At 53.4% G+C, this 26,651-nt stretch overlaps 2 protein-coding genes across 3 annotated transcripts; both read right to left on the bottom strand.

Moving 5' to 3' along the window:
- Positions 1-16: 16 nt before the first annotated feature.
- On the bottom strand, positions 17-5,868 carry BBS1 (Bardet-Biedl syndrome 1). 2 transcript variants are annotated; one of them, XM_034776766.1, is made up of 9 exons: positions 5,419-5,859; positions 4,806-4,882; positions 2,855-2,889; positions 2,202-2,474; positions 1,928-1,974; positions 1,515-1,553; positions 686-758; positions 299-430; positions 17-141 (listed from the first exon to the last, which is right to left on the bottom strand). In XM_034776766.1, exons 1-9 carry the CDS (start codon positions 5,448-5,450, stop codon positions 31-33), a joined length of 819 nt encoding a protein of 272 aa, XP_034632657.1. In that variant the 5' UTR covers positions 5,451-5,859; the 3' UTR covers positions 17-30. The 2 variants fall into 2 exon arrangements, with proteins under 2 accessions (XP_034632657.1, XP_034632658.1); XM_034776767.1 differs by lacking the exon at positions 299-430 and having other exon boundaries at positions 5,419-5,868.
- A 1,215-nt stretch (positions 5,869-7,083) lies between these two features.
- On the bottom strand, positions 7,084-25,133 carry DPP3 (dipeptidyl peptidase 3). The gene is given in 19 exon segments (XM_034776765.1): positions 7,084-7,297; positions 7,860-8,022; positions 8,267-8,446; positions 8,662-8,782; positions 9,341-9,465; positions 9,778-9,840; positions 10,055-10,147; positions 10,442-10,554; positions 14,956-15,150; positions 15,610-15,622; positions 15,624-15,669; positions 15,932-16,062; positions 16,444-16,574; positions 16,814-16,907; positions 17,193-17,267; positions 23,351-23,488; positions 23,769-23,858; positions 24,099-24,381; positions 25,102-25,133. Coding segments are annotated over 18 exon segments (2,193 nt in total). The 5' UTR covers positions 24,369-24,381; positions 25,102-25,133; the 3' UTR covers positions 7,084-7,145.
- Positions 25,134-26,651: the final 1,518 nt, after the last annotated feature.

Here is a 26,651-nt window from a genome sequence, read left to right as displayed (position 1 = left end):
CGTGCNCCCAGGCTCCACGACAGATGGCTGTCACCTGCGCAGGATGTAGATGCTCCCGTCCCGGCAGGCCACCGTGACCCGGTACTCCACATCAAATTGCCCCATCACGTCCAGGAAGGCTGGCACGCTCGGCAACGTCATCTGCAACAGCAAATGGAGAGCTGGGGCAGCCCCACACCCATGGGAACGAGCTATATATGAGCAGGGGTCCCTTGCCTGGTGCTGAGATGCAGCCACCTCTGGTGTGGGATGCGGGGACTGTTTATATACAGACCCCCTTACCCGGCACCCCACTCACCTTGGCCAAGATAGTGAAGGCCTCAGGGTCCAGGATGAGGACATCGGCGCTCTCTGTCCCTATCACCAGGCAGCTGACCGCATCCTCATCCGCCATGTTCTTCTTCAGCGTGCTCATGCAGGTGATGACAGTCTGGACAGGGAGATGGGCATGAACCTCCCCTTCCCCAATCCCCCTCTCTACCAAGGGTGGGCAGTGCCAGTCTCCTCAGGGGCATACTGGGAAGTAAGGGTACCCGGATGGCCCTTCTGGGACCCGCACGTCATCGGTGGGGAACTGGCAATGCTAGAATACCCCTTTTCTCTAACCCCCACCCCACTGAGTCCCCTACTCTGGGAGGGTCCACTGGGGAGTTTTCCCCAGACCCAGGGTAGGGCAGGGACCCACCTGGCGCTTGATCGGTTGCCCCTTATGTAGGTTCACAAAATTCTCCATCTCTGGTACATCTTGGGCCAGGAACCTAGGGGTGGGGGAGACAGAGAAGGGGATTGTGGGATAGTGACACAGCCTCCTCTGGCCCATTGTCCCCCCGACCCCTTAGAACAGGAGCTCTGCTGCTGAGAGCCTTTCAAGCTTTGGGAAAACGTCCCCGCTCCCGGCCTATGCTCCTCACACCACCCGCCTCCCCCACTGCCGAGCTTTCTCCCTGACCTCCACCTCCCTGGCTTGTTCTCCCCACACCACCCGCCTCCCCCACTGCCAAGATCCCTCCCCGACCCCCACCTTCCCGGTTTGTGCTCCCCACACGACCCTTGTCACACAACCGCCTCCCCCACTGCCGAGATCCCTCCCCGATCCCCCCCGCCCCAGGTTGTGCTCCCTACACCACCCACCTGCCCTACTGCCGAGATCCCTCCGCGATCCCTCCCTCAGCTTGTGCTCCACACACCACCCGCCTCCCCCACTGCTGAGATCCGTCACCTCCCAGTCTTGTGCTCCGCACGCTACCCGCCTCCTCTACTGCTGAGATCCCTCCCTGATCCCCAATCCCCAGCCTGTGCTCCCTACACCATCTGCCTTCCCCGTTGCCAGGATCCAGCCCTGACCCCTTCACACATTCTCCTTTGGCCACCAGCCTCAATCTCCCTGCTCCAATCCCCTACAAAAATCAGGCTCCTAGAGCTCCCAGCCCACGTTTTTGGTGCTAGCCAGGAAATCGCTGGAGGGTGAGGTGCTCATGCCACTCCTTGCCCTCAGTGGTACCATATGGCCTTACCTCAGTGATCGTACCGACAGGGGGATTTCCGCCTTGTCCCTGACACACACCAGGAGAGGAAGATGTTGAACAGAGAGGAAGACATTGGACAGAAACTCAATACGATACATTCACCATCACAGACCCTGCCATCCACAACCCAGAACAGAACACTGGAGTCCTGATTTCCCACCCCCTCTACTGTAACCACTAGATCCCACTCCCCTCCCAGAGCTGGGGATAGAACCCGGGAGTCCTGGCTCTCAGCATGCCGGCTCTAACCTCAAGGATCTCCCCAGAGTCCACACCCAGGGATCGAATGTTAAATGCCTCTGGCATTAGCTCCCAGCACTTGCTAAGCCAAGGACCAAGACGGAGTTTTTGGGGGGGCATGGTGATGTGACAGTCCATGAGGGGGAGGAAGAGAGACTCACCGGATCCCCTCCAGCATTTCCTTCAGAGTCAGGGGGTCGATCATGTCCTGGAACGAGATGCAGATAGAGAGAGATGGGAAGGCACATGACTATAAGCTGGGAATAGAACCCAGGAGTCCTGGCTCCAAGTCCCTCCATTTTAACCACTAGACTCCACTCCCAGAGCTGGGTCTGATGTGGAGTGCCAGGGAGGGGTGGGCCCATTGGTTTGAGGTGGGGGACAGGGGTGTGGACTGATACCCTGGGATGGCCATGCCACCCCCCACCTGCTCACCTCTTTGGCCTGCTCCCAGACGTCCAGCTCCAGGGGGTTGGCATCCAGCGGGGGCAAGGTAAATTTGAAGTAGGGCCGCAGGTTCTTGTAGACATAGACAAATGGGCCGGAGGTCACAGCCACGGCAGGCGTGCGTGGCTCATTCTGGTCCATCAGGAAGGTGACAATAGCAGACGGCAGGTCCAACAAGGTGCTCTCGCTGACCAGCCCTGTGCCCCGGTACACCTTCAGCCTCATGATGTGCCCAGCCATGCCCAGGTCACCCACCACCAGCTGTGGGGGGGGGAGGAGACAGAGACAGAAGGGCAGTGCTGGGGGGTCCTCACCCCCACCCCAGGGCAGCTCCCACCTTCTGGGCTGGGCACAGGCACCCTCACTCCCTCCTGCCCAGAGAGGCAACCGGCCCAGAATACTCACTCCCACCCCAAGAGACAACCCCCACCCTAAATGTCTGCCCCCATCCCGCCCCAAGAGACACAATCCCCATCCAGATGCTGTTTGCCCCTGGGGGTGGGGTGGGGTGCTAAAGCCAGGGTGGAGTGTGAGGGATACCAGGCTGATCTGGGAGGTGGTGGTGGGGAGAGGTACCAGGCTGGATAGGCCCATTGCCTGGGGGTTGGGGTGGGGGGGGCAGGCAGGCCAGCCTTCCTCACCTTGTACTCTCCATCACCATGCAGGTCAGCCAGTGCTGGAACAAAAGACAGATGTGGAGTCAGCATCCCTGACAACCTCCCCCCGTGCTAAACAGGTCCAGCCATGCCCAGTATCTGCATGGGAGACCAAGGGGACGCTCTCCCCTCCCAATTAATGCTGACCACAGTGCCCCAGCGTAGTGACAGGGGGCACTGTGCTGCAGGGAGTGGAATTAGTAGGAGGTGTTCTCTCCTCACAGATGCGTTGGCTCATTCCATACCAACTGAGGAGGCTTGTGCTCCAGAGCCATGTAATAATTTGAAGGACTTTGAGATGAAAGGGGCTCTGGAAACATGGAGTGTAAGAGCATGACTGGGAGCCAGGACTCCTGGGTTCTATCCCCAACTCTGGGAGGGGAGTGGGGACTAGTGGTTAGAGCAGATGGGATGGGAGCCAGGACTCTTGGGTTCTATCCCCAGCTCTGTAACCACAGGGCTGTGTCTATCACTGCTGTGCGTCTGGTTCCCCTCTGGGATGCTCTCAGCAGGGTCTCATAAATGTCCACAAGTGGCATGAAAGGTCGGGGGATATACCCTAGGGGATACCCCTGTAATGGGTGGCCCTCCACAGGCCCTAGCTAGCATGAGCCCAGCAGTATTAGTCATTATCCCTAGCAGCACAGCTCCCATCCATCTTCCCCTCCCAGGGACGTTAGTGGTGGACACGATGAAGGCAAAGTGCCATAGAAGGGGTTAGAGAGACAAGGTATTGGACCAACTTCTGTTGGTGAGAGAGACAAGTTTTCAAGCTACACAGAGCTCTTCCTCAGGTGTGGGAAAGGTACTCTGAAAGTGTCTCTCTCTCTCACCGGCACAAGTTGTTCCAATAAAAAATATTCAATCCCCCACCTTGTCTCGCTAATATCCTGGGACTGACACAGCTACTACTACACTGCATACAACAATTAGAAAGGATTACACAGGGCCCTGGAAGCCAGGGCTGCTTGCTATGCGCTACAGTTAGTTATTTAATGGTGATCCGAGGCAGGCTGGGAACCAAGCTTCTCACCTCAGCTTTGGAAGGGGAGTGGGGTCCAGGAGGTTAGAACTGGGGGGCTAGGACTCCTGGGTTTATCCCCAGTTCTGGGAGGAGATAATGAACACAGTTATAAGGTCTTCTTCCCAGCACTATCAGGAATGCAACAGCTGCTTTCCAATGAGTTCTCCTTGGAGGACCTAGAGATGTGGAGCTGGGGCTCTGTCACTGAAGGGTTGGAGGGGGTTAAATCCTTAATGGAGAACACTTTCCTGCCAACCAGGCCTCAGGCCTCAGAGTTAAATAAGCATCAGACCGTCCCCTTCATTGCCTTTCCCTGTGTTTTTAAGTTCCACGTCCTGTTTGCTGTGGCTGTGCGTCTCACACACTCACCTTGAGAGACAGGAGACTATGGAGTCCCATTCCCATTGAGTGTTAACAAACCTGGGTGGGTGGGAGGGAGGGAGGGTTTATTTCGTATTCCCAGGGTTGGGATCCATGGCTCTGTACATAACTATGCTTTGCCATCCGCCAGCACCACACGTGCTTAAGTGACCTTGAGAAGAGCTTCCTTTGCAAGGTACCTCACTAAGTTATTGATGGAGAATGTGGGGGGCAGATAAGGGAAGGGACTTATCTAAGCACCTACAGAGACAACATGGCAGGGGCAGGAACAGAACCCAGCTGTTTGGATTCTCAGTACCCCACCACCCACACATTATAACCACTGGAATAGAAACAAAAAGTCCTGATTCCCAGCCCCCCTCCAATCTAACCACTAGCCCTCACTCACCTTGCAGAGCCAGAACTCCTGGCCCTTTTCCCCCTCCCTCCCCACCTCTAACCACTCAATGGGCCTCCACCCAGGAGAATCCCACTGGCCCATTCCCCAGCTCTCTCAGCTCAGGGCACTTTATGGGAGGATCCTGGACTTACCGACGCAGGAGGAGAAGGTGTAGAGATTGGCCATGGGGTCATAATGGGCATCCAGCCATTTGGAGTTGGCTTCATTACTGGAGAGGGACGTGGACAGGGTGGGGACACAAAGAGACAGGTAGACACAGAGCGACAATGAGAAACTGGGATATATTTCAATCAACACATAGAACAGAAATTCCAGCTGCCCCAATGCCTCCCCATCTGCTCAAACCACTAAAGCCCACTCCCCTCCTAGAGCTGGGCTAGAACCCAGGAGTCCTGGCTCCCAGCATCTCCCCTACTCTAACCACTGGACCCCACTCTCCTCCTAGAGCTGGGATAGAACCCAGGAGTCCTGGCTCCCAGCCCCTCCCCTACTCTAACCACTGGCCCCCACTCTCCTCCTAGAGTTGGGCTAGAACCCAGGAGTCCTGGCTCCCAGCATCTCCCCTACTCTAACCACTGGCCCCCACTCTCCTCCTAGAGCTGGGATAGAACCCAGGAGTCCTGGCTCCTGGCTCCCAGCCCCTCCCTGCGCTGGGAAGAGGATCCCAGTCATTGCCACCCCCAGTTAACCAGGCCCATGAAAGACGGGTTCAGGGATCACCAACACAGCCCCACCCACACACACCTCTCGCTGCTGGAGGAGGAGGCGGCCGCCATGTCCTTCTGCAGGACTGGCAGAATCTGTTGCTACGGCAACCCAATGGCTGTGGATGGGAGTAACCGGAAAACAGTCCCCTAGCCAGATACGGTGTCGCACTCAAAAGGATCCTTCCGGGGGAGACTAACCCTAGCAACTCAGGGTTCCGTATCCGCCTCGCCTCGCCTCCCTCCCCACATCCTCCCCCACTGACTCTGGGGCGCTCGGCGACGGGAGGGGGGGGGCAGAGAGTGGAAGCAGAGCAGCTCCTGCAAGGGAGGAGTCACCCCAAGAACCTGACTTCCTCCTGGATCCAGCCTCCAAGGGAGAAGATGGTCCCCCTAGGAGCTATGGTGGGAAACCCCAACTTGACTGACCCACAGTACAGGCACCAGTGCCGGTGTCCCCAGGAGGGGAAAGGCCCTGTATCCCATACCCCCGCACCAACCAGTCCCTCCCAGGCCCGAGGCCCAGATCAGAGCCAGCAGCCCCTTCCCCTGCCCCCTAAGCCAGCCGGGCCACTCTCCTTTGAAAATGAGAGGCTGAAATGCACGGGTCTGGCTCCTGGAGATCCCAGCTGAGCTGAGGCCGGGCCCAGATACTTCATACGGCTCTGCAGAAAGAGGATCACCCCCTGTGACATGACAGGAAAGGGAATGAGCAGGGGAATTCAGAGATTCCATGCCCAAAACAGACTACCACACCCATCCAGCCCAAGCCCTCCAGCACACACCGGCTGTATCATTTCTCCCAGGTGCTGGATTAAAGTAAGATGTCTCGTTAAAGGCTCCAAGCCATGGTGAATCCCTCCACCTCTTTGGGGAAGCCCTTTGAATGGCTGTGGAACTTGCATCTGAGATCAAGGTTAAATCGGTCTAAATTCAACTTCCAGCTGTTGGGTCTTGCTATGTCTTTGCAGCCGTGGTGAAAAGTCTCCACTACCTGCTCTCGTTTCCAAGTGTAAGTACCTACACCCAGCGATCAAGTCAGCTCTCACCCTTAGCTTCGATCAGCTGAATAGACTGAGCCCATCATGCAATCCTGGCTCATTTTTGTGGCCCTCCTTTGAACGTTCCACACCCTGCTGGAAGTGTGTACACCCAAACCGAACACAGCATTCGAGCAGCAATCACACTGACACTGGGGGCATAGGCAAGATCATTCCCTTCTACTCGCTATCCCGGCTCGTACACCCAAGGGTCACATTAGCCCTTTTGGCTGCAGGGCTGCACTGGGAGCTCATAGTGAGGCAATTATTTTTGATGCCAGCTACGTCCTTTTCTGAGTCACTGCCTGAACCTGCATTGTCGGCTCCCAGACATATTACCTTGAATTTGGATGTACTGAAACTTCTCAGGGTTCTCTGGGAAGGGAGTAGGGTCTAGTGGTTAGAGTAGGGGGAACTGGAAGCCAGGACTCTTGGGTTCTATGCCCGACTCTGGGAAGGAAGTTGTTTTGGTGGCTTGTGCTGGTGGAAGGGAATGGGAGCCAGGACTTCTGGCAGAAGTTGGGGGAGTGGGTGTTAGACACTAAGGCCCATTAAACCTCCTGCCATTTTGCTGAGGCTGTGGTGAGGAGCCCCATTAATGCTCATGTGGGACAAGCTCCCCCAGCCTTGTTTGACACATCAGACGCAGCAGAAAGAGACGAGAGGCAGGTACAAAAGCTGAGTGTATTGAGTCCCCTGTGCAGTGTGGGGTTGGGTCTCCCTGTTCTCAGCCCCGGCTTGCCCAGAAGTGGGAGTCGGCGTCCGACAGCTCCAGCAGATGGCGCTCCAAGAGCTCAGCATCCTCAGGGAATCGCTCGGAGAAGGAGCGGATCAGTCCGGCTGCGGTACCCTCGTATTGCACCAGGGTCACATCCTCGCCTGAGGAGGAGGGGGGAGACAGGGTCATGGCATTGTCCTCATCACAGCCCCCCACCTCACTTTCACCCCACTCCTTTCTCTCTCTCTCTCTCTCTCTCTCTCACACACACACACACACAGGTCATGTCTCATGTTCTTGCCTGCAGAGGCAGAGGAGGTGAGAGGGGGTCACGGTGTTTCCCCCACCCCCTGCTCCATCACAGCCCTCTATATTGCACCCACCCCCTGCTCCTGTACCCTTCCACCTGCCCCTACCTTGTCACGTCAATCACTCCTCATGGGCTCCAATTTTAGCCCACCATGCCTTCTCTGCGCCCTCTTCACCTGGCACCAATGCCCCACGGGTCTGAACTCCCAGCTGGCATAGGACTGGGGTAAACCAAGGCTCAGTTACCTGAGGGGGGGAGCTGGGTGGGAGTTGTGTGGCAGAATTGTACCCGCCACGTGAGTGTCACCCCAGAGCAGGGTGCATGGGGGAATCGGGGGGACTCCATACCCTCCAGGCAGTGTTACCCCGTAGTGAGGTAGATAGAGGGCTGGGCAGTGCTGGGGGATTCCGTACCTTCCAGACGGGTGTTGGCCTGCACAAACATCTTGCGTGCCTCCTTGCGTAGCAGCACGGTGTCGCGCAGGCTCAGGAAACGCTCAGGCCCCTCGTCTGTCACGGCTGAGAAACCCCCGTAGAGCGCCCGGCCCCCCGCCACATCTGCCGTCGACTTCAGCACCTGCAACACAAAGGGGGCTGAGACCCAGCCAGGCCACCCCCGGCAGAACTGCCCCGTGCCCCCACAACACAGCCATGGCCCCACCACCCCCATCATGGTCCCCCGCACAAGAACAAGCACTGCCTCACTGAGGCCCACTGTCGAGTAGCACAGCACCCCCATTGGGGCCAGCACTGACTGTGAGAGGAGAGCGCCCCCTACTGAGCCCCCAGCTTGCTCCCTGCAGCCCTGCCCTATCCCTCACCTGCAGCCTGCGCAGGAACCGCTCGATGGCCGGCTTCCCCACAGGCAGGATCTTGTTGCGGTTGAGAGTGATGAGTGCATCGGGTTTGCCGTCAGCGCCCGTGGTGTGTTGCAGCGACACCAGCCCCTCGCCTGCCTCCAGCAGTACCCGCAGGATCACGAAGCGCGCCTGCATGTGAGCCTGGGGGAGAGCAGCAAGGTGCAGTGATGAGCCCAGGAGTCCTGGCTCCCAGCCCCCCTCCGCTCTAATCCACTAGATCCCACTCCCCTCCCAGGGCTGGGATAGAACCCTGGCTCCCCCCACACACTACGGCCCTGCCTGCCACCCCCCGCAGAGGAGGTCAAAGGCTGCCCTGCCTCCTTTTAAAGGGCCAGTGGGCCCCCCCCCCAACTCACCTGGCGCCAGGTGCCGGTCTCAGGGGTGTAGAACTCCAGCCCTAGCAGCCCAGCTCGCACCATGTTCAGCCAGTTGATGTAGATCACGTCTTCCGCATCCTCGCCTTCCAGCTCAAAAATCCTGGGGGGGGCAGGAGGGAGTGAGGGAGGCCCACTGGGGAACCCCCAACCTCCCATCCCCCCCACTGGGGGGACTGTTGCTGAATTCCGAGACAACTCTCCCAAATTCTGTAGGGTACCCCCTCTGACCCCCCAGCCATGACCCCCCCAAAACTCCGCAAGGTTCCCCCATCCGTGATCCACCCCCGATGAGCCCCCTGCAAATACACCAGGTCCCACACTGTAGAACAGGGGATGTGTCTGGATTTGGGGGGCCTGGATACAAAAGCTGGGGGGGGACAGGACTTGCTGACAGTGGGGGGCAGCAACAAGTGCAAGGACACACCCCTCTGGGTATTACCCCGAACCCCAGACCCTGCCATCCCCCAGCCTCCCCCCACTGTCTCACAGTCCCCAGTGACAGCCCCCACCTCACCACCTACCATCCCCTCCATACCCAGGTAATATGACATCCCCCCCCCCATGACAGCCACACCCACCATCCAGGTGACCCTCCCCATCTGCCTACGGTCTCCAGCCCTGGCGATAGGCCTTGTCCCCCCCCACCCAGGCCCCTCACCGGAGCACGTCCTTGTTGAGGCAGAGGTAGAGCCCCACGCACTCGGCTCGACACTCCTCGTAGCTCGATGCGATGGTGGAGAACTTGCTGTCCCATGTCTCGCCGCCCCGGTACCAGCTCTGGATCTGTGGGGGGGACAAAGTTAGAGGGCAGGGCTGGCACTTGAGGGAACCCTATAGGCAATGTGGGGGGCAGGGCTAGGGGGCTGGGACTGATACCCAATGGGACCCTATAGGTAATGTGGGGAGGAGGGGTCTGGGGAAGACACGCATGAGGACATTATAGGGGTTGGGGTGCAGGGCTGGCAGGTGGGGGGCACCCCAAGGTGACCACAGATGTTCAGTGTAAGCTGGCTCTGCCACTTCCCTTCCTCCGTTAAGATCATTACTCTCCCCACCCTCCCCCATCGCCATCACTTTCCCTCCCAGCCCCCTTACCAGTTCCCCCGTCTCCGGGTTGATCACAGCCTCTCTGTCGAAGTTACAGGTGCCCTTCTCCTCCTGTGGAATGGGGGAGACGTTAGCATCCACCCTCAGCCAGCACTGCTGCGCCGCACCAGCCGTGCTAGCCCATGGGGAGAAGCATCATCTCAAACACTGTGTGCAGGGATCCCTCGCCTGCAGCAGAGATGCAGCTTCCTCTGGGGTGGAGCACCGGGGCTGTTTATACAGGGATCCTTTCCCCATCCCCATCCCCTGCCAAGGGGGTGCTTACCTGCACAAAGAGCTTCCCACTGCCATGCCCCAGCAGCTCGTGAAGCCCGACCTGCACCTCAAATGATGGCCCCTTCCACTTAATGTACAGGTCCTGCAAGAGACCCACAGCCTCAGCCAGCTATGGTGTGCAGTGCCCCTTCCTCCCAACCCACAATCCATGTTATCTCAGCCTTAGCTTCTCCCAAAGCTCCCCAGCTCTGCCAGTGCCCCTCAATCCTGACCCACTGCCCCCCTGCTATCCCAGCCATGGGCTCCTGACCAGCTCTCTCAGTGCCCCTCAGTCCCAACCCAGAACCGCTGCTATCCCAGCCCTGGCCTTGCCCCAACCCCCACAGCTCTGCCAATGCCCCTCAACCCTGACCCACAGCTCCGGGCTCCCACACACCTTGTCCTCCTCAGCAAGGAAGGTCAGTTTGTCCTTCTGGGTGGCATAAGCCACTGACAGCACGTTGCCCAGGGACACATTCTTGAAACCTTCGGTCTGGCGGATGTCGTCATCTGGAGAGGTGGGGGAAGCAGACACTTGGCTCAGCCCCACCTGCCCCACACTGTGGCCCCAAACCTTCTCCCTGAAGCACAGTGCCCCCTAGCACCGCACTAGGGTCAGCAGTGACTAAGAGAGGGGAGAGTTACACTCCCAGCCAGGAGAGGCTGAACTGCAGCGATCTGACCTCTCCAGGAGATGAACCTCCCTAGAAGCTGCTGTAAACTGTTCCAGGGAAAGCTGCCAGGGAAGATTTCATTATTTACAAACACTTTGGCTGGGAGAGCATTAGAGGACTGTCACATGGAGGTAGGAGGACTTTTATACCAGCCAAAGGATGGTCTGCGACTCTCTGGGCATTTCTGGGACAAGTCGCAGTGAAACTGCAGCAAAATGTCGACTTGCTTTAATCAAATATGTAAACCATTGCAGGAAGAGTTGGAGGATCAGGGACTGTCTACGTTGCTGGCATTACAAGATAAGATCATCGCTGCAGCAAACGGGGAGCAAACAGAAACAACTGAAGAAGAGACAATTCAGACACAGAGTGCTGAAATATTTAAATGGCTTGAAATACAGTCTCAGGAAAGCATGAATGAAATTAACAAGCCAAACCCCTGTGGAAAATCTGCCACCCCCATCCCAGAAAATAGAACTAACTCTAAGGAAAGATTTTAGAACAACAAGACAGACTGGGAACGCCAACCAAGAGGACAGGCTAAGCCTAAACAGTCTGGCTTATCAAACTGAAAGTGGAATTCAAAAGGGGTACACTGAGGCAGAGACAATGGAAGCTGTGATCAGGGCAGTTTGCCCAGGACTGAGCGTCAGGAGTTACTTGGAGGGAAAAACTAATCAGAGCCTGCCAGAACTAAGGGTATATTAAGGTCCTATTACCAGGAAAAAGATGCAACTGAACTTCCCCTGCAGCTCTCAAAAACAGCACAAGATGACACATCTCAGGATTTGCTACTCCCAGCCCTTGATCTGAGACAGAAAGTACTGTCTGCCTCACAGGTCTGATTCTCACTGAAAATATGATGCTGTGCTACAGATATGACTTTACTGGAAACCAAGCTACCTCGTATTACCTGAAAAATCCAAAAGCAGGTACATCAAGAACCACATGAAGAGATGGGACATTGAGGAGCAGAGCAAGTAATCAGTCTTGCAAGAGATCGGTTTTATTGGCCACAGACGAAGAAAGACAGACATTGTCACTAGAGTCTGTCCACGCAACAAGCAAAAGAACCCTCACCAGCCTACCAGAGCACCATTAACTCATAGTTACAACAGAACCATTTGGGCTTGTATCAAGAGACTTCTTGCATCTAGATAGAAGCAAAGGAGGATATGAATACATCTTAGTCATAAGGGATCACTTCACTAGGTATGTCTAAACCTTCCCTCCCACCACCGAGTCAGGAAACACCATGGCAGACTAGATCTTCGGTGACTGTTTTAAAATTTGGTTTCCCCCAAAGGATCCAAGAGGCAGAGTTTGAAAATCATTTATTCCAAAGGTTACAGCACTACAGTAAAACTGAAACTCCCTGCACAACTCCAAAGCATCCATGGGGCAAAGGGCATGTGGAAAGGCTGAATCAGGCTCTGCTGAGTAGGTTGAAAACCTTGCCAGAAGAACAAAAGTCAAATTGGTAGGATTCCCTTAATAAAGTGATTTTTGCCTATAACTGTACATGAAATGAGCTACTTGGTTCTCATCCTTCTGTTTATTATATGGAAGTTCAGCATATTTGCCCATTGACGTTGCATTTGGTTGATCTATAAACTCTCAATCTGCACCTGGGAACCGTAAAGATTATGCTGAGAAATGAAAACAGCAGATGAAAGAAGCTTACAAACCAGCATCAACATGTTCTCAAAAATCTGCTACTCACGAAAGGAATCACTGTGATTAGAAAGTGCATGGTGCTGCCCTCTTGCCAGGTGCACCAGTACTCATCCAGAGTCTCCCAGAGAGAAGGGGACCAGACAAATTAAGATTGTAGTGGGAAGATAAAAAAATCATGTAGTACTTCACAGGGAAGGGGACTGTCTAGTCCAGGGGTAGTCAATTATATTTTGGTCCAAGTCCAAATTTCTTGGTCAAGGTATAGTCAAGGTCCAGACTCCAGGGAAAATAATAAAACCCAACAACAATAATAATAAGTAAATAAAAAGATGTTCAAAAGCATCTGGCGATCCGGATTGGGCCCGTGATCCGCCTATTGACTACCCCTGGTCTAGTCTATGAAGCACAAGCAGAAAACAGGAAAGGAAATGTTTGTAGTGAAGAACCCTATCTTCTACTTCCCTATGACTTCCCCTTGGATGTAACACCACTACAGAAGACACACAGGACAAGGTAAACTAACACCGAAAGGAAATCAAGATGAGGACAGGAAATCGGACTCCAGGGACTCAAAGTGAGAGTGAAGATGAACTACATTGCTGATGGTATCCGATGCTGCCCATGGCACAGAGACTCTGAATCCACATATATTTCTTCCCCAGCTGGGAAATGAGGATCCTGTTGACCCTGTACGTTGGGAAACTGCTGGTCACATTGATGGGACATTTGCAAGAGCCGTTGAAAGACAGGATTATCAAAATGTGACCATGGAACCTGAAACCAGCAGTGCTCCCCGGAGGACAGATCATTGACACACAGGGTCGGCTGACTAGGAAGAGAAGAGCCCTGCAGATGCTGATATACGAACAGTTAGGGCACCTACTTATCAATATCTAAATCCAACTATTGGACCGGTGAATGCACCAGGAGGGTGTCCTCATGTTTGTCACATGTCATACCCAGTACCTATTCCTGCACCTTATCCGGCATTCTATCCAAGACTGATGTAGGGGATATTGAATTACACTGTGGATATTGATCTACAGCGTTTTACAGCTCTAGATAGTTTGTAATTCTGTTAATTTAGTGTGTTTTTCTAAGTAGCTTGCCATATGCCCAGTGACTTGGAGTTACATGGTGATGCTACCAATCACATAGGAACTGTTATTCCATAAGATATGAACATCTTTGGAGACTGAAGATAGGGTGACCAGCAAGTGTGAAAAATTGGGACAGGGGGTGGGGAGTAATAGGCGCCTATATAAGACAAAGCCCCAAATACCAGGACTGTCCCTATGAAATAGGGACATCTGGTCACCCTAATTGAAGGTGTTCAGAACCGACTATTCTGTTGGACAGCGGAACTAAAATTGCTGCAGAAGCTTTCTGCTGAATGTGAAATAAATGGGAGAGAGCTGCAGAAGGCCCCATCATCAGTCCCAGAACTTGTGACAGACGAGAGGCTCGAATGACAAGGACAGTGATGTGCTGGGACTATTGCTAATAACGCAAACGGATGGACTGGGTTCTATTTTGCTTGGGAAGACATTACATGAATGGGGGGAATGTAGTACTCTAAAGGGAAGGTCAGGGTTAGATTTACCTGTGCCATGTCCCTTTAAAGATTGAAGGTCTGTCAAGGGGGTCCAAAGGGGAAGCTCTGGTTGCAGCAGCAGCATCTGTGCTCTGAAAGCACTGAGCAGTAATGGGGCTTGTGCAACGTGTGGGGGTGTGTTCGGGTTTTGATACAGAGCTTAATAAAACTCCAGTTTTAAAACTGTCCCTGGGCTGGAGTGTAACAAGAGCACCTATTGTACCCTCCACCCTGCTCGCTGCAGCACAGTGCCCCCTAGTGCTGCATTGGGGTCAGAACTGATTGCAAGGGGAAAACACCCCCTATTGAATCCTCCCTGCAGCATAGCGCCCCATAGGGCCTTGCTAGGGCATTGAGGCCAACACTCACCATGAGGCAAGAGCATGTCAAGGGGACAAACCAGCGGGCCTTACATATGGTCTGGTCTCCCGTGCCAATGGCCATGGCCTTGTTCACGACAGCCACAAATCCTGGGAGGGGGGTGGGGGGGAAAGCGGGTGCTGTGGACGGGGCTGGATAGTACTGCCCCGTCCCGGACAGCCAGCCACCCTCTGCCCACCATCACCACCTCAACCCCCCCCAAACCCACTGAAGAATGCAAGCCCCCACAAAACACCCCAACAGTCGCACAAAACTATACCCCTCCCCTCTAACTCCCACAAAGCAATTACAATATACGACCACCATCTCCAAAACACACCTACAGTACACAATTGCAAGGGACACCCAGCCACACCCCCCACTGAAAGAATGACATGACATGACTACACGACCAACTCCCCCCAGCAATGCAGATGCAGGGGATTTTGGATAGTGTCAGGGTGGAAGAGGACTGTGGATAGCTCCTGGGAGGCACATGGGATTCTGGGAAGGGATGCAGGCAAAGAGGATTCTGGGTAGCCCCTGGGGAGGTGCAGAGCACTGTGGGCAGGGGCGCAGGCACAGAGGATTGTGGGTAGTGCTCACAGTTGGGGATGTTGATGCCAGCCGGGATCCCACTGCCTGCGAAGGTCAGCACATCCAGTGAGGTGAAGTCCGGCGTGAGGAAGGTGTCCTTCTCGAAGGCACGGGGCCAGGGCAGCTCCAGCAGCAGCTGCTCAGCCGACTCCACCAGCCGCGCAAACTTGGCGCTCATGGCCTTGTTCACGACAGCCACAAATCCTGGGAGGGGGGTGGGGGGAGAAGTGGGTGCTGTGGACGGGGCTGGCGTCCCTGCCAGCCAGCCACCCTCTGCCCACCATCACCACCTCAACCCCCCCAAACCCACTGAAGAACGCAACCCCCCACAAAACACCCCAACGGTCGCACAAAACTATACCACTCCCCTCTAACTCCCACAAAGCAATTACAATATACGACCATCATCTCCAAAACACACCTACAGTACACAATTGCAAGGGACACCCAGCCACACCCCACACTGAAAGAATGACATTACACGACTACACAACCAACTCCCCCCAGCAAACACCCTAACAGTTACAGCACAAAAGCACACCCAGTAAAAAACACACACACACACACACACACAGCCTACCCATCCCCTCCCTCCCACTACGCCAACCCCTCCTGGTTCCCCAGGGTCCTTTGAGGCTGGGATCTGGGGGCCTCGTGTTTTACCTTCAAACTCCCCCCCGGGAGCCATAGGGGTCTCGGTAGCTTTCAATAAAGCCGATGTAACTGTGGAGGGAGAGAGCACATTAAATGGCCTGGCCTGCCCTGGACTGGGGGGGCTCTAAGAGACAAGCCCCCTGGTTCGCTGATCCCAGGAGGCAAATGTCCCTATCAACAAACCCCTCTCCTCTCCCAGCCCCCCCCGCAGCTGGCACCTAACTTCTCTCAAAACCCCTGGCTGCCAGCCTTCCCTGCTCTAACCCACTGAACCCCACTTCCCTCCCACAGCTGGGGACAGAACCCAGGAGTCCCGATTCCCAGCCCCCACCTTTCGACAATAGGCCCCTTGTCACGGATCCAGCAGCGGGAACCTTCCTTGTGAGCCGCAATGGAACCCTGAGTGAAGCTACGGATGTAATGCTCCAGCATGTGCTCCTGGTTGGTGTTGGCAGCATGAGCCTGGGAGAGAAGAGGGGCAGACACGTAGCTCATCAACGACTATTCATCTGGCTTCAGCCATTCCTCTCCCCACCCCCCAATAAATTCCTCCTCCCCCATCACCATCTCAACCCCAGGAAGTGAGAACCCAGGAGTCCTGGCTCCCAGCTCCTCCCCACTCTCCTCCCAGAACTGGGAACAGAACCCAGGAGTTCAGGCTCTCAGTCCTTTGTCCCTAAGACTATCTTCTCTCTCTGGATATAAAACTAAGGTTTCCCCTTGGTGGCAGAGTTAGGGTTTAAAACCTACAAAAGCTACTGGGAGAAACCTCCCTCCCCGCCACCACAGAGCCCCCCACAGCTCAGTGCACACACAGAGCGGGGGCGGCAGGGGGACACATGCCTTGGTGCGCTGTAGGTTCTCCACCACTCTCTCCAGCAGGGGTGCGTAGTCCCCGCGGGTCACACGGAATGTGCAGCCCTCAAACTCAAAGCTGCGTAGCTTGGGGGCCAGCTCATGGTCGACGGGTGCATCTGGGGAGAGACCCAGAGAGACAGATAATTCAATGGGGGAAGGGAGAGAGGGGGGAGCACAGGCTGGGAGCTAAGCATGAGGGTGGGATCCAGGCAGCAGGTGAGGGGGGAGTACAGGTTGGGGGATTGGGGAGAGATCCGGGAAGCACAGGTCAGAGGAGCTCAGGTAGGTGGGCACTGTGGGGAGCACAGACCAGGGGGATCCAAGCAGTGAGGGGGCAGAGAAGGGGGAGTCTTACCAGTGCCCAGCACTGATGCCAGTCGCACCTCGTAGCATGTCTGCCCTGCCTTGTCCTTCTCCTTGAAGAGCCGTGTGTTGTAGGCACTGATGTTCTGAAAGATGCAGAGATGGTGTTGGAGGGGGTGGGAGATTTACCCCATCTGACCCCCCACTTCAGTGGGCACCCGACAACCCCATGCAGAGGCACTGGAATCAGAGTGGGGGATGGGAAACCTGGAGGGCGCAGACCCCAGGAGGTCTGATGCTGGGCACTGCCCTATGGACACAAGGGCCATAGCAATGCAGAGGCAGCAGACACACCCCACGGAGGTGGTCAGGCCTTGGGGCTGCCTGGGGGGAACCGGGGAGATGTCCCATGTCAGCGCGCCAGCAAGTACCTGCGAGTCGAGGAATTTCTGGGCTAGCTGGGCATCCTCCAAACAGCAGTTCCCAGAGAAATAGGTGGTGGTACCCTGAGGGGGAGGGCAGGGTGTTACAAAGAGACCACCAACCCCCCTTCCCCGCCACCAACTGAAACCGCTCACACATCCCCTCCCCGCCACCAGCCATGCCCATTGAACCCCCATCTCCCTGCCACCAGCCACACCCACTGAGGCACCCCTGTCTCCTTGCTGTCAGCCACGCCCACTGAGACACCCCTGCCGCTAGCCATGCCCACTGACTCCTCATCTCCTCGGGCTGCCAGGTCAGATAGAAATTCATTTTTTTAAATCACATTTTTTACTTTACATTAATTTTTTATCATTCTATCAATTTCTCTTTCCAAAGAAAATAAGAACAGCCATACTGGATCAGACCAAAGGTCCATCTAGCCCAGTATCCTGTCTTCCGACAGTGGTCAATACCAGGTGCCCCAGAGGGAATGAACAGAACAGGTAATCATCAAGTGATCCATCCCCTGTTGCCCACTCCCAGCTTCTGGTAAACAGAGGCTAGGGACACCATCCCTGCCCATCCTGGCTAATAGCCATTGATGGAACTATCCTCCATGAACTTATCTAGTTCTTTTTTGAACCCTGTTATAGTCTTGGCCTTCACAACATCCTCTGGCAAGGAGTTCCACAGGTTGACTATGTGTTGTGTGAAAAAATACTTCCTTTTGTTTGTTTTAAACCTGCTACCTATTCATTTCATTTGGTGACCTCTAGTTTGTGTATTATGAGAAGAAGTAAATAACACTTCCTTATTTACTTTCTCCATACCTGTCATGATTTTATAGACCTCTATCATAGCACCCTTAGTCGTCTCTTTTCCAAGCTGAAAAGTCCCAGGCTTATTAATCTCTCCTCATAGGAAAGCTGTTCCGTACCTCTAATCATTTTTGTTGCCCTTTTCTGAAACTTTTCCAATTCCAATATATCTTTTTTGAGATGGGCTGACCACATCTGCATGCAGTATTCAAGATGTGGGCATACCATGGATTTATATAGAGGCAATATGATATTTCTGTCTTATTATCAATCCCTTTCTTAATGATTCCCAACATTCTATTTGCTTTTTTGATTGCTGCTGCACATTGAATGGATGTTTTCAGAGAACTCTGCACAATGACTCCAAGATCTCTTTCTTGAGTGGTAACAGCTAATTTAGACCCCATCATTTTATATGTATAGTTGGGATTATGTTTTCCAACGTGCACTAATTCGCATTTATCAACATTGAATTTCATCTGCCATTTTGTTGCCCAGTCACCCAGTTTTGTGAGATTCTTTTGTAGCTCTTCGCAGTCTGCTTGGGACTTAACTATCTTGAGTAGTTTTGTATCATCTGCACATTTTGCCACCTCACTGTTTACTCCTTTTTTCAGATCATTTATGAATATGTTGAATAGGACTGGGCCCAGTACAGATCCCTGGGGGACACCATCATTTACCTCTCTCCAGTCTGAAAACTGATAATTTATTCCTACCCTTTGTTTTCGATCTTCCCTCTTATCCCATGACAACTTACTTTGCTTAAGAGCCTTTGGTAAGGGACTTCATCAAAGACTTTCTGAAAATCTAAGTACACTGTATCCACTGGATCCCCCTTGTCCACGTGCTTGTTGACCCCCTCAAAGAATTCTAGTAGATTGGTGAAGCATGATTTTCTTTTACAAAAACCAGGTTGACTCTTCCCCAACAAATTAAGTTCATCTATGTGTCTGACAATTTTGTTCTTTACTATAGTTTCAACTAGGGCTGTCAAGCTATTAAAAAAATTAATTGCAATTAATCGTGCTGTTAAACAATAATAGAATACCATTTATTTAAATATTTTTGGATGTTTTCTACATTTTAAAATATATTGATTTCAATTACAACACAAAATACAAAGTCTACAGTGCTCACTTTATTTTTAATACAAACATTTGCACTGTAAAAAACCAAAAGAAACAGTATTTTTCAATGTACCTAATACAAGTACTGTAGTGCAATCTCTTTATCATGAAAGTTGAACTTACAAATGTAGAATTATGTACAAAAAACCTGCATTCAAAAATAAAAATGTAAAAATTTCGAGCCTGCAAGTTCAATCAGTCCTACTTCTCATTCAGTCAATTGCTCGAACAAGTTTGTTTACATTTGCAGAAGATAATGCTGCCTGCTTCTTGTTTACAATGTCACCTGAAAGTGAGAACAGGTGTTTGCATGGCACTGTTGTAGCCGGCGTTGCAAGATATTTACATGCCAGATGTGCTAAAGATTCACGTGTCCCGTGATGCTTCAACCATCATTCCAGAGGACATGCGTCCATGCTGATGACAGGTTCTGCTTGATAATGATCCAAAGCAATGCGGACTGATGCAAATTCATTTTCGTCATCTGAGATGTCACCAGCAGAAGGTTGATTTTTCTTTTTTGGTGGTTTGGGTTCTGTAGTTTCCACATCGGAATGTTGCTCTTTTAAGACTGAAAGCATGCTCGACACCTCGTCCCTCTCAGATTTTGGAAGGCACTTTAGAGTTTTAAATCTTGGGTTGAGTGCTGCAGCTATCTTTAGAAATTTCACATTGGTATATTTTTTGCATTTTGTCAAATGTGCAGTGAAAGTATTCTTAAAACGAACAACATGTGCTGGGTTATCATCCAAGACTGCTATAACATGAAATATATGGCAGAATGCGGGTAAAACAGAGCAGAGGACATACAATTCTCCCCCAAGGAGTTCAGTCACAAATTTAATTAACGCATTTTTTTTTTTTAATGAGTGTCATCAGAATGGAAGAATATCCTTTGGAACAACGGCTGAAGAATGAAGAAGTATATGAATCTTTAGCGCATCTGGCACGTAAGTCTGTTGCGACACCAGCTACAACAGGGCCATGTGAACACCTGTTCTCACTTTCAGGTGACATTGTAAATAACAAGTGGGCAGCATTATCTCCTGTAAATGTAAACAAACTTGTTTCTCTTAGCGATTGGCTGAATAAGAAGTAGGACTGAGTGGACTTGTAGGCTCTAAAGGAGGGGTGGGCAAACTACGGCCCGGAGCCGTTTTCAGATGGCCTGCGAGCCGCATCAGTGGCTTGGCCCTGCTCTGGCGCTCCAGCCAGGGCGCTGGGTCATGGCTGCACCATATGGCTTGGCCCTGCTCCGTCTGGAGTGCTGGGTCGGGCCACACCACGCCACTCCCAGAAGCTGTGGGATGTTCCGGAACCGCTCCGGCTCCTACATGCTCCAGTGGGAGCTGCAGGGGCAGCACCTGCGGATGGGGGAGCAAGCAGAGCCGCCTGGCTGCGCCTGCGCGTACGACCTGGAGAAGGGACATGCCACTGCTTCTGGGAGCCGCTTGTGGTAAGCGCCACTTGGAGCCTGCACCCCCTGAGCCTCTCCCCGTGCCCCAACCCCCTGCCCCAGCTCTGATTCTCCTCTCCAAACCCCTCGATCCCACCCTGGAGCACTCTCCTGCACCCCAAATCTCTCATTCCCCAGCCCCACCCCAGACTTGCACCCCCGGCCGGACCCTGCCCCCCTTCCCACACCCCTCCCCCCGCCCTGATCCCCTCCTGCCCTCTGAACCCTTCGGTCCCAGCCCAGAGCACCTTCCTGCACCCCAAACTCCTCATCTCCAGCCCCACCCAGAGCCAGCACCCCTCCCGCACCCCAACCCCAATTTTATGAGCATTCATGGCCCGCCATACAATTTCTATTCCCTGATGTGGCCCTTGTGCCAAAAAGTTTGCCCACCTCTGCTCTAAAGTTTTGTTTTTGAGTGCAGTTATGTCACAAAAAAAAAAACTACATTTGTAAGTTGCACTTTCATGATAAAGAGATTGCACTACAGTACTTGTATGAGGTGAACTGAAAAAATACTATTCCTTTTGTTTATCGTTTTTACAATGCAAATATTTGTAATAAAAATAATATAAAGAGAGCCCTGTACACTTTGTATTCTGTGTTGTAACTGAAATTGATATTTTTCAAAATGTAGAAAAACATCCAAAAATATTTAATAAATTTCAATTGGTATTCTACTGTTTAACAGTGTGATTAATGGCGATTAATTTTTTTGAGTTAATCGCGTGAGTTAACTGACCATATTAGCTATCCTCCAGTCATTTGATTTAAATGACAAAGTACAGTTAATAGTTCTGCAATTTCACATTTGAGTTCCTTCAGAACTCTTGGGTGAATGCCATCTGGGCCTGGTGACTTATTACTGTTTAGTTTATCAATTTGTTCCAAAACCTCTAATGACACCTCAATCTGTGACAGTTCCTTGGCTTTGTCACCTAAAAAGAATGGGTCAGGTTTGGGAATTTTCCTAACATTCTCAGCCGTGAAGACCAATGCAAAGAATTCGTTTAGTTTCTCTGCAATGACCTTATCATCCTGAGTGCTCCTTTAGCATCTCCATTGTCCAGTGGCCCCACTGGTTGTTTAGCAGGCTTTTTGCTTCTGATGTCCTTTAAAAAAAAAAAAGTGCTATTAACTTTTTGATTCTTTGGCTAACTGTTCTTCAATGTGTGTTTCAAATTCAGTTTGAACTTCTGACAGGCTCTGGCAAGGCCAAAACTTACTGCAAACCAACAGAAACACTGAAAGAAATACACAATAATATAATATGCTGCATGGATGAGCCCTCCTCAAATCTTTAAGGGGGAAAGTGCACGGCTTGTGTAATTATATGAGCAATTGGGGCTAAACCATCTTTAATGGCTGAGGACGAGTCAAGCTTTATACATGTCACAACGGCCTACGTGTCCTGAGGCTGGAGCAGAGGGAGACCTGGGCACGCCATTAGTTTGACAATGAGCAAACTTTGCTATCTGCATTACCTCAAACCACAGCTCTTTCAGTTTCTGTTCTGCACAAAAGCTTCCGCCTTAATTTAGTGCTTGAGTTCAGTGTTTTTCAAAGTTTGGGTCAGGTCGCAGCATGGAAGGCACTGGGTCGCTCTGGTCAGCACCGCCGACCGGGACGTTAAAAGTCCCGTCAGCGGTGCTGCCCAGCTAAGACAGGCTAGTGCCTACCTATTCTGACACCGTGCTGCAGCCTGGAAGTGGCAAGCAGCGGGTCCAGCTTCTAAGCAGGGGGGTCACAGGGCTCCGTGCACTGCCCCTGCCCCAAGCACCAGCTCCGCACTTCCATTGGCCAGTTCCCAGACAATGGGAGCTGGGGGAGGGGCGGTGCCTGCAGGCAAGAGCTGCGCAGAGCCACTTGCGTGCCTCTGCCTAGGAGCCGGACCTCCTGCTGGCTGCTTCAGGTGCAGCACAGTCCGCGGTGCGAGGACTGTTGGGAAGCCTGCCTCTGCACCCCAGCTGTGCTGCTGACCGGGAGCCACCGGAGGTAAGTCCGTGCTCCAATCCCCTGCCCCAGCCCTGAGCCCCCCCAAACCTGGAACCCCTTCCTGCACCCTAAACCCCTAATGCCCAGCCCCACCCCAGAGCCTGCACCCCCAACCCAGAGCCCTTACCCCCTCCTACACCCCAACTCCCTGCCCCCACCCTGAGCTCCCCCAAACCCAGAGCCCTTCCTGCACCTCAAACTCCTCATCCACAGCCCCAGCCCAGAACCTGCACCCCGAGCCCAAAGCCCTGACCCCCTCCTGCACCCCAACCCCCTGCTCCAGCCCCTTCCCACACCCTGAACCCCTCATTCCTGGCCCCACCTCACAGCCCTCACCTACGCACCCCAACCCTCTGCCCCAGCCCTGAGCCCCTCCCACACCTCAAACCCCTCATTCCCAGCTCTGTTGGGTCACAGGCATCAACAATTTTCTTCAACTGGGTCCCCGGAAAAAAGTTTGAAAACCACTGCTCTAGTTCAACCAGGAATTAATTCAGGGCAGTCCTATGGCCTGTGTTATACAGGAGATTAGACTAGATGACCGCAGAGGTTCCTCGTAGCCTTAGAATTCATGAATCTATAAATCAATCTGTTTGAATGATTTATAATAACCAATGAGAATAAACCTTTCTTTAGGAAAACAGCTAAAAAGTACAAAGGCAAAACAAGATGACAATAGATTATTTAAATCAATCCATCCTGGTTGCTCTCAAGCCCCTCCCCTCCCCAGACTAGAATCATCATGTGTATGCATGGGGCATTACCTTCTCTCTAAGTCCCAGCTGTCTCTGCTGTGCGTCCAGCGAGAACATCAGCTCCCCACACCTATCCCACAGCAACTTCATCTCCTCCGGCTGCTCCTGGAATGCCTGGCTCTGCCAGATCAGTCGCCGGAGCTTATCCTGGGGGGAAAGGGGTACAGCTGTGATGGAGGGGGGGATAAGTGGGCTGGAGCCATGAGGTGAGGGAGGGCCAAACAGTCTCCCTCCATGGAACATTCAACTCAATCAGGGACCTGCCCCATAGCCAATGAGAGGGAAGGCATCTGGCACAGAGCTCTTGGCAAGAGGATGATGCTGTGTCTGGGGAGCAGTGTCTCCCCATGGAGACTCCAAAATATGTTCCATCCCCATGACTCTGGCATGTGGCCCCTCCCTCCACCCCTTGCATCCACAGACTCACCTTGGGCAAGTTGGGCACAAACTTGGTGTCCCCAAAAGATTTGTAGTTCCCCATGTTGGAAAAGACGCCAGCAGCGTAAACCAGGAACGCCTAGGTGGGGAGAGGAATGATCAGGGTCCAGCCAGGCACTTCAGTGCCAGGGAGAACCCAGGAATCCTGGCTCCCTCCCTCCCTCCCCCCCACTCTAACCTACTAACACCCAATCCCCTCCCAGAGCCAAAGAAACCCAGGAGACCAACCTCCCAGCCCCTCCCCAGTGCTCTAACCCACTAGACCCTACTCCCCTTCTAGAGCTAGAGACAGAACCCAGGTATCTGGATATGGTGGTACCTGGTACTCCTGGTCAGTGAGGCCAGTGGAGCGTGCCAATTCCCCCAGCTGGTCAGGGTCCTGGGCACGGAAGAGGCGGGAGAGCAGCACATAGATGGCTGGTGCTTCAGGTGAGGTCTGGAGCAGTACAACCAGCCCCCCATACCAGCAGGCACGTGACAGGTAGTGCGCGTAGAGCCGCTCGCCCCGCAGCAGCAGCCGGAAGGCCTCGCTGCAGTCCAGGAGCGCCAGCCCCACGTCATTGGGCAGCACATACTGCGAGTCCACCATTTTGCTGGCCAGCCTGCGGGGAGAGCATGGGTGCCCTCAGTCCCAACCCACAGCCCGTGATCTAACCACGAGACCCCACTCCCTTCCCACTTCCATATTCATCCCTAGGCTGGTTATTGTCCCCGCCTGTAACAGCTACAGCAGAAGGTCAATGAGGACAGACAGGGCTATTGCCCCACAGCTGAGCCAATGTGGCATATGCACAACCAGGGACACAGCCACATGCACAACCACACGCTCATGCAATGGCCTACCTGACTGACCTACACAACCACACAATTGCCCTCCCAAGCACAACTGTACAATGACACAAACCCCAAGATGCAGCACCCCAGAGGCGGCTAGATAAAGGATCCTGTATAAACTGCCCCCATGCCTCACCCCAGAGGCGGCTACATCTCAGCATCACACACACCCCATGACAATGCCCTCATTGCACGGTGCACCCTTATATTGCAGCAACATCTGCACCCACAAGTGCCTGCACATACCCCAGTGCATCCCCTTCCACTTTCCCTGTGCCCAGCCCCCAGCTCACACCTGGTGTCTCCCCAGTCCGGGCAAGGCCTATGCCCCCTGCACCGCGGGGGGGCCTTCACCACCCCCCAGAACCTCCCCCGCTCTGAGGATTCCCCCTCCCCCCAAGACCCCTATGCACGCCCCTCCCCCGGCAGGGTGCGCGAGACCCGCCCTGCACCCAACTCACGCTACAGCACGCGCTCCGAGCCCCCACCTGCCGCCACTTCCTGCTTGCAGCCCCGCCCCCAGCGGCTTTCCATTCATAACCTCGGCCCTCGCCCACCCACCAATCCGTGCGCTCTGCCAGAGAGATGGACACTCTTTGCAGCCAATCGTGCTTCGGGATGGGGAGGACTTTGCTTTCCGAGCTCCTCCGCTGCCACATGCGTTACCCGAAAGAGCTGGTCCGTGTTCTGCCGCCTCAGGTGCTGTTGTCATGTAATTAACGGGAGAGGGACGGTCCCAAATCCCATTGCCCACCCCCGAGCCTGCCAGTCCACCTGCCCTGGGGCTGGATCGGGGTTGGTGCCCCGAGAGGGGAAAGGCCCCGGCTCCCTTTCACTGACAAACCGGATTAGACCTCGCTTTACTTTCCCAGAAGGTCACAGGCTGCCCTGTCCTGGAGGCCGGGGAGGGGTCAGCCTCCTTTTTAAGTGCAAGTGACTTTTCCGAGTTTCCAGAAAGCTCGCAACCAAACCATGCAGCGAGAGTCGTGTCTGCTGGCAATTTTACAGGATTGTGATTATTTATTATGTGTATTACCGCAGCGCCCAGGAGCCTGGTTCACAGACAGGGCCCCATCGTGCTAGGCATTGTTCAAATGCAGAACACACAGACCCTGCTCCGCAGAGCCTACAATCTAAGTATAAGCCAGGAGACAACAGAGGGGTAGAGAGACAGAGAGATGGGGGAGCACAAGGTAACAGTGAGACAGTAGTGGTCAGCATGAGAGGCTGTCTGGTCTCAGCACACCTGCAGCCTCCCCCCGTCAAGTTGTTTCTAGGTGTCACCGCCATCACCACCAAAGCTACCTTTGGGTGGGGAAATGGGCCATTTTCATTACCACTACAAACAGTTCTTTTTCTCTCCTGCTGATAAAAGCTCACCTTAACTGATCACTCTCCTTAGAGTGTGTATGGTAACACCCATTGTTTCATGTTCTCTGTGTATATATATATCTTCCTACTGTATTTTCCACTACATGCATCCGATGAAGTGGGCTGTGGCCCACGAAAGCTTATGCTCAAATAAATTTGTTAGTCTCTAAGGTGCCACAAGTACTCCTGTTCTTTTTGCAGATACAGACTAACACGGCTGCTACTCTGAAATCTAGGTGGGGAGTCATCAAGCCACTCCTCTTCTTGTCTTCGCTGGTTCGTTAGCTTCATCTTCTTTCTAGTTTGTATTGCTTGATAACTGAATCCAGGGTCCAGTGTAATCCCATCAGATCTTTGGGTCCTGGAAAGGGCTCCATATAGCATGTGCATCTGGCTGCAGGTTCACGTTGGACAATGTCAGCGACAACTTTGGATAACAGGAGCCTCTGCGACTCCTGAACTGTCCCAGCCCAAGCCCAAAGCAAAGGAAAGTGGCTCTTAGCTCCATTTCTGGTCATCCAGCCCCAGTGATGGAGCTCCCAGGACTTGGTGCTCTGGGGACTATATGAAGTTGGTCCAGTGTACTCATTAAAACGCAACACAAACTCCTGCAAGCATGTCTGCCACTGTTCTGTTCACCTACTTCATCAGTGCCCGTACAAAGAGC

The sequence above is a fragment of the Trachemys scripta genome, chromosome 7 (genome assembly GCF_013100865.1).
Source record: "Trachemys scripta elegans isolate TJP31775 chromosome 7, CAS_Tse_1.0, whole genome shotgun sequence".
In the NCBI taxonomy this organism is placed as follows: domain Eukaryota; kingdom Metazoa; phylum Chordata; order Testudines; family Emydidae; genus Trachemys; species Trachemys scripta.
Note: the sequence above shows the minus strand (reverse complement) of the source record. Positions and strands in the feature narration are given on the sequence as shown.

What these genes read in the sequence shown, in the direction of transcription:
- BBS1 (XM_034776766.1), bottom strand. Translation starts at nt 5,450, where the DNA reads ATGGCGGCCGCCTCCTCCTCCAGCAGCGAGAG. An exon ending in TCTGGGAGCAGGCCAAAGAG is followed by an intron (nt 1,975 to 2,201) that starts GTGAGCAGGTGG and finishes ATCTCGTTCCAG; the next exon opens with GACATGATCGACCCCCTGAC. An exon ending in GGCAACCGATCAAGCGCCAG is followed by an intron (nt 431 to 685) that starts GTGGGTCCCTGC and finishes CTCCCTGTCCAG; the next exon opens with ACTGTCATCACCTGCATGAG.